The 15,130-nt window shown below is 36.7% G+C and overlaps 1 protein-coding gene across 1 annotated transcript in view; it reads left to right on the top strand.

Moving 5' to 3' along the window:
- DNAJC13 (DnaJ sub C member 13) overlaps positions 1 to 15,130 on the top strand; it is a 115,436-nt gene that overhangs the window by 84,016 nt on the left and 16,290 nt on the right. Inside the window, exons 35-40 of the mRNA XM_051208428.1 lie at positions 1,196 to 1,312; positions 4,162 to 4,474; positions 6,570 to 6,661; positions 8,509 to 8,608; positions 11,715 to 11,990; positions 12,869 to 12,950. Coding sequence (XP_051064596.1) covers positions 1,196 to 1,312; positions 4,162 to 4,474; positions 6,570 to 6,661; positions 8,509 to 8,608; positions 11,715 to 11,990; positions 12,869 to 12,950 — 980 coding nt within the window. The remainder of the gene's footprint in view (positions 1 to 1,195; positions 1,313 to 4,161; positions 4,475 to 6,569; positions 6,662 to 8,508; positions 8,609 to 11,714; positions 11,991 to 12,868; positions 12,951 to 15,130) is intronic.

Below are 15,130 nucleotides of genomic sequence, written 5' to 3'. Positions count from 1 at the left end.
CAGGACAACTTGAACACGAGAGAAAAGGCGCGAAATATGGAACGAACACTTTACGCAAAATCAAAGGTATCTATAGCATTTCAGAGTGCATTTGACTTCTGGAAGATTCTGGAACCCTACTAAACTTTGTAGCATGAAGGTGATCATCCAATTAGAAATATAACCCCTGACTTCACTTTCTAGATATTTCTGAGAAACATCTGTTCGGTGCTAATTGGAAAAAATATTTCCTAGCTTTTTCAGAGACTCTCTTAGCATTCTTTGAGGAATAGTCTGGATCTCTCCAATACTTTCACTGTGAAAATAACTGAACACAAGAAAGTTGTGTGTGTATACAATTGACTCAAAAAATGTGTTTCATCATACAACATGGTTATATTATCAGATCGTAAAGGTTATCAATTATAATTCACTTTCTTTATCTCAAAGTTCTGATGAAATCACTCAGAACACTAAACAGATTTAGCGAATTTCATATTTTCACTTATTTGGAAATATCGTTTAGGAATGAAGAATATTTGTGGTGTAAAGGGAACGATTTTCATGGTTTCCCATTGTCTTAACTTCTATTGTCATTTTGCCCAACACTATCTTTTTCTGATTTATTTTGGGACAATAACAAAAGTTTTGCAAGTCAATTCATCCAGTTCAAATTACACAATGTAATCAGTCAAAAGAAGGAGGATACTACTCAACAGTTCAGTCTATTCTACTCTGTTTGTGAAATGTGACCTTTAAAAGTGGATATAATTTGTGTTTATTGAAACTACTGAATAGGGTAATGCTGAGTTTAGATGCAGAGTACTAGGTAAGGTTGGCAAATCGGTTGATTAAATGATGAATCTCCATTGACTGAGTTGATTTGGGACATGTGTTACACATGCCTAACCACCATCTGTCTTGATGTGCAATCATTACCGATATAAGATTGAATTGTAAGAAAGCCAGGGTTCGACAAATCAAAACGTAACATCAACTGATTAACTCATAGCCGCTCCGAAGTTCAAGTGGACAGCAATTCTCGCATACAAGTATATCCACCTAACAAACCTCAAATAGAACAAAATGATTCCACTGCAGACCACTTTTTATCTATTCTATGTAAAGTTACCTTTATTTAATCATTTTGCTTAATTACTAAACCATCCTCTTTTATTTATCTTTTTCATATTTTTATTTGAAAAATAACCATCAGGGTGAATGTAATTTAAACTCTGTACTATCATTTACTCATGAATCGTATGCTCAAGAACTATTAGTTGGTGAAGTGTTTGTCAGATTATATAATAAACAACCAGCTTATACATTGGATGTAAGTAAAAGTTTTTAATCTACATTTTTTAAAATTGTTAATATAGAGGCTTTACTCGACTGAATTCAAATAAACAACCATTGGAAAATCATTGGTGTAACTATGTGTTAGTTAATAGGAGACCAACCATATTAAGAATATAGTAGTTATCTATCAATGGCATTAAATAGTAGTTGCGCAATGTCACGAGTTGTTCGAAGTTGGAAATCTGAACCATTGAATGTCAATCTAGTGATTTAAGGGTCCAACGCTCTCTAAGAGACCTAATGCTATACGTTCTGATCACTGATGTGATCATGAATATGGAGTTATGACAAGGAATCCCATACTGTAAAGAAACAGTTACTCAATATTTCTTGGTTTTTTCAATGTCCTTTCGAACGATGATATGTTCATAGTGTATGTACGCTAAAATAATCATTTGTTAAGTAGTAGATTCACGATATTTTAAAGAGAATCTATGACTGGTGAAATCTAATCATGATAGGAATGAGACAGTCATCCATCAATACATAATGGGATGATTATCTGTCCAGATTACTAATTTTTATTAGTTTATTTATTTTAGCACATAGATATTGGTACAAGGAAGAACCAAATACATATACATCTGTGTGAGGGCTGTGATACTGCCTGGGTACCCAAACCGAAGCAGGTAGTTTTCTTAGGGGGCCACACCCGGAGTCTTTGACCTAAAGGTCTGATCCACAAGGCAATGGATCATCGTAAGGAGATGCATTCCCATGGTAACCGGTGACCAACGATTGGTTCGTACGCCATCTGTTCCTTCAGGATACTGGGGATCATGTGCACCATTGGTTTGAAATGAAGAATTTCCAGCTTACTTAGGTGGAATCTCTGTGTCCACCAACCCGGTTAAAACCCCTGCCGGACATTCACTTTTCGTCCTCTCAATTTCGTGAACAACGCCCCCACCACGAGAAGGCAATGAATAGGACTTCCCTGGCAGTGGCTATATACGCGTGGCCATGTGAGAGCATTTCGAGAGGGAGAGCGGACTCTCCCCACTCTCGGTCGTACCAGGGCATTTGGGGGCTAATTAAATTAAATGTGAAAATATAGTCTATTGAATCGTATCTTAATTGTTCTAAACATATTATTCTTCTCGCATATTTGATTATATTCTGAAAGGAGTCTCCAATACGATGATGAAAAAGCTGTTTTCCAATGTTTTTTTAAACTTCAAAATGAGTTTCATGCTTTCTGTTGTGGTAGAGTGAATAATGAGGAAAGTATAACAACTGGTGGAACTAATCTACGGATTAGTATTATAGATATTTTTATTTTATAACTAATAGATAACTGTATTTTTGTATCTATATCATCCCCCCATTACAAGCTCGCAATGGACCAACTAACTATTGTTATACGTCTTACCATTCCTCTGCTATTGCTGATTAGTTGTTACTGTTTGTTTCACCCTCTACTAGTTATGGTGTGAATTCAAATTTGGGGAGCGTTACGGTCTGATCATCAATGTATATAAGTTAATGTGTGTTCAAGGTAGATCTTGTGCTGGGTGCTGTATTCTGGTTTTAAATTCAAAGATGGAAATTAACGGACGAACAATACTCAAGCTTACTTTAGCTTCAGCTCAAGATTAATCGTATTGATCGGAACATATCATTCACAGAGACGCCAGACTATAAATAGAATAGCATACACGAGTTAAGAAAATTTAAGTCGGAATTCTGATTTGACAATCTACTGAGCAATATCGATTAATATCTCAGTCATAACACTACCAGCACTACTCAGTGATGACTCCACACGCGGGACTGCAAGTTGAAATCTCTGGTCTGTCGTGGGAACGTTCAACCTCCAGAACGATGAGCCGGCATTCACTGGTGTTAATGTTTAACTTCAATCAACCCACTACATTGCACAACTATCTTCAATGGTTTTCAGTTTGTAAAACTGTCTCACGCCCAAAATGGTTTACCTTGACTAGTCATGACTTCTCACTAGGAATCCTGTGTTCAACTTTCATGTGCGCGGTTGTGAATGCGCATTATTGAGAAGTCCCTTACTAGGATGAAACGGCTGTTCATTGCTTAGAGGTTTCCAATGGTGGTCTAACTTAGGTCGCTTCGTGATTTCAATGAAATTCAACAATCTCTATAATCACATACTGACGATTTATTAATTATGATTTATTGTAGCACCATATATATATCCGGGTAATTAAAATAGTCTTCTGACTCCGATAGATCTCAGGTGCGTCATTCTGACAGTTACTACAAAAACTAATGCATTTTCCGTTTGTTCACCTTGTTTATGACAATGAATTGCTTACTGGATCTTTTCTTGGTAGTTTCCAAGATCACTGATCGTTTAAATTAGTCTCAACCCTTATTTCGATCCCCCGAATAAACTTTTCTTGAAGTATTGTAAGTGAGTTGTAGCAGCGACCTAAAGCTTTAGAAGAAAGGAATGATGCAAACAAAGGACTTCAGAAGTAAGGAATCGACAAAAACGCTTCTCCTGATCAACACTTTCAAAAGATTTTAAAAGTCTAGTAAACAACTGATTATGTTTCCATTACAGTTACCAATTTGTAGTCTCTATTCTAAAAGCTTTTTAAATCTTTGATTCACACACATAAGCTTACAGATACCCCTTCTTTCTATAAAAAGTAATCTTCTGAGTAAAATTCCTTCGATATTTCTTCCTTTTGTGATTTCTATTTGGAATTGAAGTATTAAAAACCTTCCGAGGTTATGAGAGATCAATTATAAATTCAATGTTTAATCCCATTCACAATTACATAACTATTCTAAAGATAAATAATTTTATTGATTTTTACTTTTTATTTTCTTACATTGAAGGATCCTAAAGGTTTCATTATTGATCTATTTCAATTTCTTACAAATGAATTACAAAATCTTAATTCAGAGAAAGTTTATGACACTAATCAACAATTAAATCGAACAAATCGAGTCGATTCAGAATTACAATTTATGAATAATATAAAAGAACAAAATAATGATGAAGATGAAGATTATCTATCTGTGGGTGATACAATCAATTTAGATGATGAAATTGATTGGGGTGTTGAAGCGAATCATATCACAAATCAATGTGTATCAAATGTTAGTTCAGCTTTAGAAGCATTAACTAATGTTATACGTCATAATACTGGTAAGTAGTTATTATCATTATATTTGTGTGCATGTTAAGTAAGTAATGAAGTGAGCAGTAGCTGCTAACTTTTGACTTGGTAGGCGGGCATACACTGTTGAGCTAGCTATATTGACTAGAACACTAGTTCCTTTTACGTTTTACCATACCTCAAGCATGAAAGGTCAAACAGTCCTTGTAGGTAAATACGGTAGTTATGAATAAGTATGTCTGTATTTTTCATATCTTCTTTTTTAGCCTGGAAGCAAAAGACACCTTTCATAAGTTATACTATTCCTTTAGACTACTGTTATACAGTATTAAGTAACCATCATCCATTATGTACAAATAATATTTGTCGCCTACGTTGTAGGTGATTGATTAACTGGCAGTACAAGATATTATTCATAGATGCAGATTATTATAGAAGAGCCCCGAACTCGATTAAGAGTGATGCTGATTTGCATACTATTTTTTTTAGATTTGAACTAAATAACCTCAATATTTAACTAGTTCTGATCGTTGTCATTGACAAGTCGTCTGTTTAGTTGACCTGTTCAAATATTTGATAGATCTATTTTCTAACATTTAAAACATTTGGATTATTCTTTCTGGTTTAAATTTATTTGAGGTAAGTAGTTAGGAGTTTATTTATTTAAACCCATAAACATTGGCACAAAGAGGCACCAAGTAGATATACGCCACATAAATCATTCGATTTATGTGAGGGCTTTGATACTGCCCGGGTGCCCAAACCGAAGCAGGTGGTTCTCTTAGGGGACCACACCCCGAACCTTTGACCTAAAGGTCTGACCCACAAGGCAGTGGAGCATCGTGAGGAGATGCAGTCCCATGGTAGCCAGTGACCAACAGTTGGTCCATACGCCATTTGTTTCCTCAGGATACTGGATCCCATGTGCACCATTGGTTTGGGATCCGGTTAAAGCCCCTACCGGACATTCGCTTTTCGCCCTCTCATTTTCGTAAACAACACCCGTGGTGCGAGAAGGCAGTGAGTAGGACTTTCCTGACAGAGGCTGTATACGCCTGGCCGTGTGAGAGCATTTCGAAAGGGAGAGCGGGCCCACCTCTCTCGGCCATACCAGGGCATTTGGGGGCTAATAATATGTACCCATGTTCTAATATAACATTTACACACTAACTGAAAGATCTACAGTTCATATGTTTTTCTCATCTATCCTTTGAAAAATTAAGAGATGAGTACATTGGAATTGATTCATCTTACATATATCTATTTGACGGGTTAAAAAGAAAGGGATAGTTTCAACAGCTAAAGTGGATCAAAGCTTTACTGAATAAGATTGGGTAGCGTAAACTGACTATTGGAAAGCATTCATAAAATATATTTTTAAATATTTACAATTTGATTGTAAAATAAAGAGAAATCTGTTACAATATCAGTACAATCAATGCTGAGTATTTCTCATTATAACGAGATTTTCGGTATTGAATGAAATTGCTATTACTATTGTTACTAAGTAGTGTATCAGAAATCTTTTGACAAATAATCGAATCACTTACACTAGTGGCTATATTGCAGCTTGATCGATAGAATTCAATCAGATAACCCAACTTCGGTCACTACTCAATAAACACTCGATCAGAAATGTCTCCGTCCTACGAAGGTTAGTAGAGGTTAGTTGCGTCCTGAATAGCTCAATAGTAACATATCAAATTCTGATGCTGTGCGAGACTGCTTCGAATCCCTCTGAGATCATTAGTTCCCTTAAAACTACAGATGCACCATAGTAACCAATGCCAACTATAACAGCAGAGTTTTATGTCTGTTCCCATCAATCATTTAACAATATATACTATTGTAAGTCACATTGACCAGTGACTGATTTGTAGGTTGATCAAGAAAATTTCATTAGTATTAATGGACTAGACAAACATGACATTGTTCATGCCACGTCCATGCTTGTATTTTTGTACAAAAATAACCCCTCTTAATTCTTAACATCATTTTTTTTTATACATTCCTGTTCAAGTATGTTTTCTCACTTATTTATTTATTGTTTTCTTGTTTCATCAATATGTTTCCTCCTTACTCTGTTTCTTTTTATCATTTCGTTTATGTTCTATTTCAAATCAGGTTTAGAAATTCAATGTATTGGACATTTCCCCTTACTATTCTCTATACTTCATTTACACGATCATCCTGAAGTTCAACTACGGGCGTTAGATGTAAGTATTATTTATTATTACTAATATTATGATGTAAACACTTGTTATATATCAACAGGGGTCTGACCTTGGACTTATAGGCTTCTCTGTGAGCGCCTAACTGTCAGTCAGTCAGTAACAACGTACAACTTCGTACGTACGTACATCAGTTCGAGTTGCTACACCACATTAGCATAGAGATGCAGTTGTCGATGCAAATACCGTAGTGGTAGAGGTAGTAAGAGTATAAGCAGTAATCGGAAACATTAGGGTTTGAAGATGTTATTCGAGGAGTATAATCGATTGAAATTAATTTGGAAAGAGAAAAAAGGACATAAAGGATTCGAAAGACTAGAATTTGGGAGAACACAAAGAATGAATGCACCTTTGCTATTGCAAACGATTTTGAGCCATGTCATTCAGGGTCTCTAACCATCTGTTGCTATCACCTCGCGGTCCCCAACCAGATAGTCTACACCTACCAACATGACTCAGTCCACTTGTCAGTGACTTCATAGACTTGTACCATGTTTTGGTCTGGCCACCCCTAGCTTTCTTCCAACCTACTCCTACACCACTGAACATCGCACGTCGAGGTATTCGGTGGTTGGGCATACGTAACACATGTCCCAGCCATCTCAACTGATGAAGTTTCACCACTTCATCAATCGATTTGCCATCGTTACCTAGTACCCTTAACTGTTAGACTGTTAAGGTGACATACGTTAGAGAAGACTTCCAAATTCTATCCATTTTTTTATAGAATGAAGATCATCTAATGTTGTTGGTTACAACTCTTTCATTTTTAACATGACTGACCTGCATCAGTCACAATAATACAACTCCGTATATCGTATTTTTAATTAATCCGACTCCTGAAGTTTTATTAAGATGTAACCAGTAAATTTTAATCCATGTTAGGTGTGAGACAGGTATCTCTCGCAGGCAGTGGATGAGGGTTGTGCTGTATCGTGAATTGATTAAAGTTAGACATCAACATCATTGAGTCCCGGCTCTGTGGTGTTTAGGTTAGGCATTGTCGCGCATGACTAGGGGTCTTAAATTAGATTCTCTATTCCGTGGCCGTTAACATGCACTGCTGAGCAGTCACATACTAGGACAAGATGGCCGTTCAGTGCTTGTAGGCTGTCATTGTTGTTTCAGCTAAGGTTAGGTCGTGATTCAAACAGGAAATTATACAGTGTCCACAGATCCTGTTTACTAATTATAATCAAAAATTACAATGAAAAACTGATAGAGTTAGTCAGAATGAATAGTCCAATGAAATAAATAAACCGACGGACACTCTAAAAGCATAAATCTTAGTCTAAAATAGAGAAAACCTTTCATTGCGTCTCAACAGATTATATGATTATAAAACACTTCTCATCTTGTAGCTATCTAGTAACTTTAAATGGTAAACAACTGACCGATGTCGTTTAGTGATGAATACTGTCTACAAATTAAAAACGAATTTCCCGTGCAAAACCTTTTCTATAGTAACTGATTATAACTAAATGTTTATATTACTCAAATTTAGTCGTTCAGAAGAACGATTAAAGCTCCATTACCAAACCATCCATCTCAGCGAACAAAACTTCATCAACATATATTCAAAGGAGATGATCCACTGTCTCGAATCCTGGTGGATGGCCTAAGCTCCTCCACGATGGTTAACAGTTGTAAGTAAGTATAGGAGGTGGTGATCCATTTTGGATAAAGTTAGAAAAGAAAATTGGCTTTCCCACTAGGTAGTTTTACAAGTATTAAACAATGTTTTATGTTGAGTAAATTTATTTCACCTTATTCAATTGAATGCTTATGGGATATCTCATTTAAATGTATGATATGATCTATATATTTCATAGGTTATTCAAGCTGTTTCTACAAGTCCACAATGTCTTGAAGATATGGCTGCATCTCATTTATTAACTTCGTTAGTTATGTTGTTCTTAGTTCTTCCAAGAGGTATGTTGTAATTGTTAACCAAACTGACTTAACATTAATGTTATACTGTTGTATGCTTTTTTCCCCTCTCTTTAATTAATCATTTTTCGTAATGACCATTAAATTCTGATTGATGTATTACCTTTTCACATTATAATCTACTATCCTCGGTCTAACTCATAATTCATGCTCTTAATAGTTGACTAATCCAATTGATTCAAATGCACAAGATCAATTTATGTGGCGAACTGTACTACAGAAAAACAATCATACTCAGACTATGATAGTAGACAATAGCATATCGGTAAGTAGTATTTAGTACTCCACTCATACTCCTACATGCATCTGACTTACCGCTGATAGGCATTCCACTTCTGAGTGGTATTACATACTACTTATATCTGTCGACATAAGTAGCGTACATCACAATTCTATCAACTTATTGATATTGACCGAATCTATGAAAATACATTCATCATTGAACTTGAATAATGACAAAATCTTTCTTTCAGAATCTTTTTTAAATAATTACTCATAAAGAAAACAACAAATGCATGTCTTCTAAACATTTCCAGATATTTTTTTAGAGTACCTTAAACAGATGTCCTTCTTTCTAATCTGTTGGTACTTGTTCTTCATTCCAAATCTTGCTGAAGAGAATGTAGAGTACCTTCACAGTTATTGCTACATTTGCTTCAGTGCCTCTGCTGGAATGTTATCTGGTCCCGCTGCCTTTCCACTCTTGGTTTGTCTGATGGCCATGCTGATTCCGCCAATTGTCGGTGGGCCAACATTGATTGGGAGGTCCGTGGGTGCTGCTTCGATGGGTTCGGTTGATTCAAGAGTTCCTTGAAGTGCTTTACCCACCTATTTCGCTGTTCCTCAATGTTGGTAATTACTTTGCCTTCCTTGCTTTTCACTGGTCATTCTGGTTTACGATAATTTTCAGCGAGTTTCTTCGTTGTATCATACAATTGTCTCATGTTTTCTTCTCTTGCAGTCTTTTCCACCGTCATTGCTAAATCTTCTACATATTTACGTTTGTCGGTTCTGATACTCCTTTTCACTTGCTGGTTTGCCCCTATGTATTCGGTTTGTGCCTTGACTTTCTCTCCTTTTGTTCGGCTGATATTGATTGCTGCCTTCTTGCTTCTTCTTTCTTGACAACTATTAGCAAAGAAAATATGCTTTGCTAATAGTTGTCGATTAGAAACTGTTTGGTTATGATTGTGACATTCAGTACCGGCGCACCCAACAATTTGGTCAGGCAGACACCCTGTCACGACTTACCAACGAACACCATACGGCCGACGAAGATGCAGTTATTGCCTTCCTAATGACAGAGGACCACGCGCAATGTTAACTGACATCTGCTATTCGTGCTTCGCTAGTCTCAGCAGCTGGAATACAATCTGCATCCAAGGACGACTCCATCATTAAGAGAGCGACGAAATACGTCACCAATGACTGGCCGTCAACTGGACTCGATGGTGACTTGAATCAGCTTTACCACCGTCGGACTCATTATGCGTCGGGAATTAGTGCTTGATGCTTGGAGATAGAGTAGTGGTGCCAGAATCCCTAAGATCAAGGGTGCTAAAGCAATTCCACACTGGTCATCCTGGTATAAAACAAACGAAATCCATCGCCAGAAGCTATGCTTATTGGCCCCTCATGGACCAACACATCGTGGATTTAGTAGGTAAATGCACGCAATGTCAGTAAGCGGCGAAATGTAATCCGAAAATGACGCCGGTCCCATGGCCCCGGCCTGAGCATCCCTGGTCCAAGATACATTTCGATTTTGCTGGCCCAACCAATGGGAATACCTATCTAGTCGTGGTTGGCGCCTTTTCGAAATGGCCAGAAATCGTTCCCGTCATGCCACCAACGACCAACCAAACGATGCAACTTTTGACTGAGATGTTCTCCCGTAACGGACCAGCGGATATAATCGTATCGGACAACGGTTTGCAGTTCACCTCAAGTCAATTTCAAGAATCTTGCGAACGCCTATCGATCAAGCATTTCCGCTCTCCACCCTACCACCCGCAATCAAACGGCCATACATTTAAGAGAGCTGTAATCAAGTTGAAAGGGGGGGATGCCAGTGGAAACACTGCAAAACTTCTTATTTGTTCACAGAACGACAGCTAGTGATGTATTACCCGAGCAGAAATCCACATGGGAATAAAATTGAGGACGGCCCACAATCTGATGCTTCCGAAAACCATACTATCGCCATCACTGACCAAGTCCCAGAAGCTGCCAACATACGAGTTCGGGCGTCCGGTGTTCTGTCGTTACTACAGACCAAATCATGGTCCCTGGACTGAAGCACATGTGGTCGGAAATGTAGACCATGTCATGTACGAAGTAGAGGTAGGAAAATACAGGTGGACTCGACATCGGAACCAACTACGCAAGCGGTTAGCCCTAGTTCGCCCATCGACAGAGGGGAATCTCCCTCTTGACATCCTATGAGATACCTTTAGCCTACCCACAGTTCCGACACAAGATGAAGCACATCGACTGGTCGATCTACGACCCAGAACGTGGTCACTCCGACAACGGCGACAAACGGTCAAAATGCAAGTGGACTCCGGAAACATACGTTATTAAAAGAGGGAGGTGTTGGGGATCTAACATCCTCAACAGAAACGAAACCTATGAGTTAGATTTTCTGATTGGTATAATGGTAGTTGTATAAATAAATTAACTCATATTTTAAATATGTTTCACAGATGTGAATTATTATTATTTTTACTCCCGAAATATTTGTTTATTTCTGATGTTGTTAAGTTCTCTGAAATAGATGGTTTATTTAGATGGACGAACTAATCTAAGACAACAATTGAAAACTTGAAAGCACTGAATAACTGTTTCGTCTTTGTATGAACCTCTTCAACGTCGTGTATCTACGATCCCACCTGATAATGATTTAGTCAAAGTCATTTTGTACAAGGTCATCAGCGCTCTACTTTTACTTCCAGAGCAACAATAAAATTTTCATAATTAGATTATTTATCTCAGAGAACTAAGCAATACTTGAGCTACATATCCTTCTTATCAAATTTACTCTCATTATCTTATTTACTTTTCCATGCTATGAAATTCTTCTATTTAGCTCATCTTGTACTTATACAAACTATGGAACATTTAATTTCTTCATCATTATTATTGAAAGAATTCATTTATGCTGGTGGTTTAATTTATCTAATGGAAATAATATGTCAATCATCACAACAACAAACACGTCATGCAACTGTAGATTTAATATCACATTGTTTAATTAATAAACAATTTGGTCGACGTATACAAGCAATTATGAATCAATATTTACCAAATGTATTTGTTGATACATTAAGAGATCAACCGGAAACATTCTTAGCGTTATTCGATGGTAAGTTATATCCAGAATGTGTATATATATGTGTGTATGTTTTTCTTTACTTTATTATCTAGAGAAGCAGATATTATTAATATTGTCTAGTATGCATAAATACATTGCAGAAGTTATCAAACTACACTACTAGGGAAGCTCTAACTTGAAAGCCTGAAGAGAAAGGAACAAAAAAGGCTAAAGAACACATTGCATCAAGAATCGGAGGGAGCCATCAAATAAATAAATAGTAATTGGAAACAATTCCAAATGAGAGCCCAGTATAGAGTTGATTAGAATCCTGGTCGGCGACTTATGCTCCACTAGTTGTCACTGGCATAAATGAATGTTGATGAGACTATAATTTATGGATAACCTTTGAGTGACCCTAAAGTGACCTTGGGAATGTCCTCCTACTTGGGTTAAATGAGAATGATAAATTAGTATGAGGAATTGGGATTTTGATTTGCACATGAACGTTAGGGTTAGGATTTTTATCACGAACTGATATTAGCTATAATGCCAAAATGGATGAATGTATTTCACGCCATAATTCAAGACCTGTTATCTCAAATATGATTGGTTCGTCCAATGTTGATGTGAAAGACTAAACCATGGGAATATGGCTTGAAAAGACAGTGGAAAGTTATATATGAAGGGATATCGCAATCGAAGATCGAAATGAAGATTAGGATTCAATGCATTCGCACCGTTATGAAAGACTCTGAACTATTTCATGTAACGTCTCCATCTACTACCATAACGCACACCAATAGTCACTGACTCCATGGACCATGTTGTGCCGTAGTTTGGGCATCCATATTCATTAAACATGTTCTTTTTCACTACTTCTACTTAGATCATTATTCGCTCATTTATTTTTTTAAAATATTTTTCAGCTGATCATGAAAACCCTGAGGTGATATGGGATTCTAATTTACGTAGTATGTTAACTAAAATTTTAAATAAACAAACACACAGGTAATGACTTGTTAAGTTATATATTTTTTGGTTTCAGATTTTTTACTGATATAATTTAGTTCTTATGGGTTTTAAGCGGGTTACTAGTTGCGAGATGTATTTCTCTTCCTCTGAGTGCAAATCATATGCTTTAGGATTGACTGATCTACGTCAATGCTCTAGTATCAAAACAACGAATAATCTAGTTGAACGTCGTGATCATTATTAAATTCATCTTTAAATATCATCATCGTTGATGGATAGTTGTTGACTGACTAACTCCGCTTTTACCGATTTTCATCACTTATTACATAGGTCAGCTTTATGTCTTACTGTTATCATCTTATTTGTTAACAGTCTTCATCAAACGCTAAATTCTCTTCTTATTTCAATGTGAAATGTCATTTTAATACTGGATCTGTGTCAATGATAAGTCTGACCATTTTTCGAATACTAAAGCAATTGAACACATTGATCATTTATGTAGTCAAGAAATTAAAATTATGCTCTTGAATCATATCCACTTCATTTTAGTTCAGTCCTACTTAACCAACTAAAGACTTAACTTTAGTCTAAACTTTCCAACTTGAAGGTTCAGTTGTAATACTAAACAACGTTTAAAGTCATAGCTGAGACAGGATCTTAACCTACCACTAGATGGTAGTTAAATTTAAGTTCTTCAATCAATAAGACACAGTTTCATTCATTTATTTACTTTTGAATAACTGATTAATATTTTCTGTGGCGAGCAGTGTCCAAAATCTAATACTGATACACGGTGTGCTATGCGCTAACCGCCCAACCCAACTGAATACTTGTGCGAGAAAATGTACTGGACTACCGAATAAGATGTACAAATACTCATTCATGTATATACCAATTTAATCCTTAGGAAACTGATCCATTTCCTATCCAATGAAATGAACTTATCCTTTAGGTCACTTCTGATTGCCACCGATTGAACTTTTCATTAGGCTACTTCTGATTAGCTCTCCATATCATACTTCATGAATAAAAAGCATTGCTTCTTAATTGGTTTTTATTTATCTTAAATTTAATTATGGTTATTCTATGTTTGTATATAATTGATATACATAATTTGTCTAATAAATACACAAACTGTACTACTAAGCTTTTGACGAAATTTCGGAAAATTATCTCAGAACATTCATAACTTGTTGAGCACACTGTTTTTTTGGAGATAACTCATTCACGGTGGATGCGACATTCCATTGAGAGCCTATAAATAATGAATCGATCAATGTTAGACCACCTTTGAAAACCTGGAAGCACTCAATGACCGTTTCGTCACAATATGAGACTCAGCAGCATGCATCCACGATCCCGCACACGGGATTTGAACCAAAAAACTTCGATTTCGCGCGCGAACTCTTAACTTCTAAACCACTGGACCAGCATCTAACTTTGTTAATGTCCAACTTCGACCAGTCGACGATAATGTGCAGCCATCTTCCATTGTCCTTGGTGGGCAACTACCTCACACTTGACAAAGTCCAACTCCACTGGCCATGGCTTCTCACTAGAACTCCGAGAAATATCTCTCGAAGCTAGACGGTCCCAAGCGCGGATAAAGGAGGAGGGTTGGGCATGGAGTTAGCGACCCCATCCCGTAGAAAACTAACTCGCTAAAAATCGCTAACCAGAAAAAATAATTCAAACCATTTAAAATCTGCTCTGGGAGTTAGAAGATCTTCATGGAGGTTAACACATTTTAAAGATTTACGCTAAATTTTTGTTAAATTTACTTAATGTCCCCCTGAGTTTGTGTATTTGTCAGTCAGCTACGACGTAGAAACAGGTACATATCTTCATCGGTTCAATTTACCATACCTCACTAACACAACAAGATCAACATCGAATTCATAGAATTAGTTACTTCAATGGTAGTAATATATAGAAGAATGATTGTGTATAAGGATATAGTACAGGAAGAAAGAATTAGTTTGTGGAAAGAAAGGTATAAAGCAATTTGGTACTCACGGTTTAAGGGAAGACAGATAGTGTATACACCTACACCATTATGATTGATTCTCAGCCATTTCACACAAAGTCTCCAACCATTGGTTATGATAGTCACACAGATCCCAACCAAATAGTCTATGTATAGTCTATATACCGTTGGATGCCGGTTCCGTGGTCTAGTGGTTAAGTGCTCGCGCGCGAAACCAGTAGGTCCTGGG

Source organism: Schistosoma haematobium, chromosome 7 (assembly GCF_000699445.3).
Source record: "Schistosoma haematobium chromosome 7, whole genome shotgun sequence".
Taxonomy (NCBI): domain Eukaryota; kingdom Metazoa; phylum Platyhelminthes; class Trematoda; order Strigeidida; family Schistosomatidae; genus Schistosoma; species Schistosoma haematobium.
The sequence above is the reverse complement of the archived record's forward strand: the minus strand, read 5'-3'. Positions and strand labels throughout refer to the sequence as shown.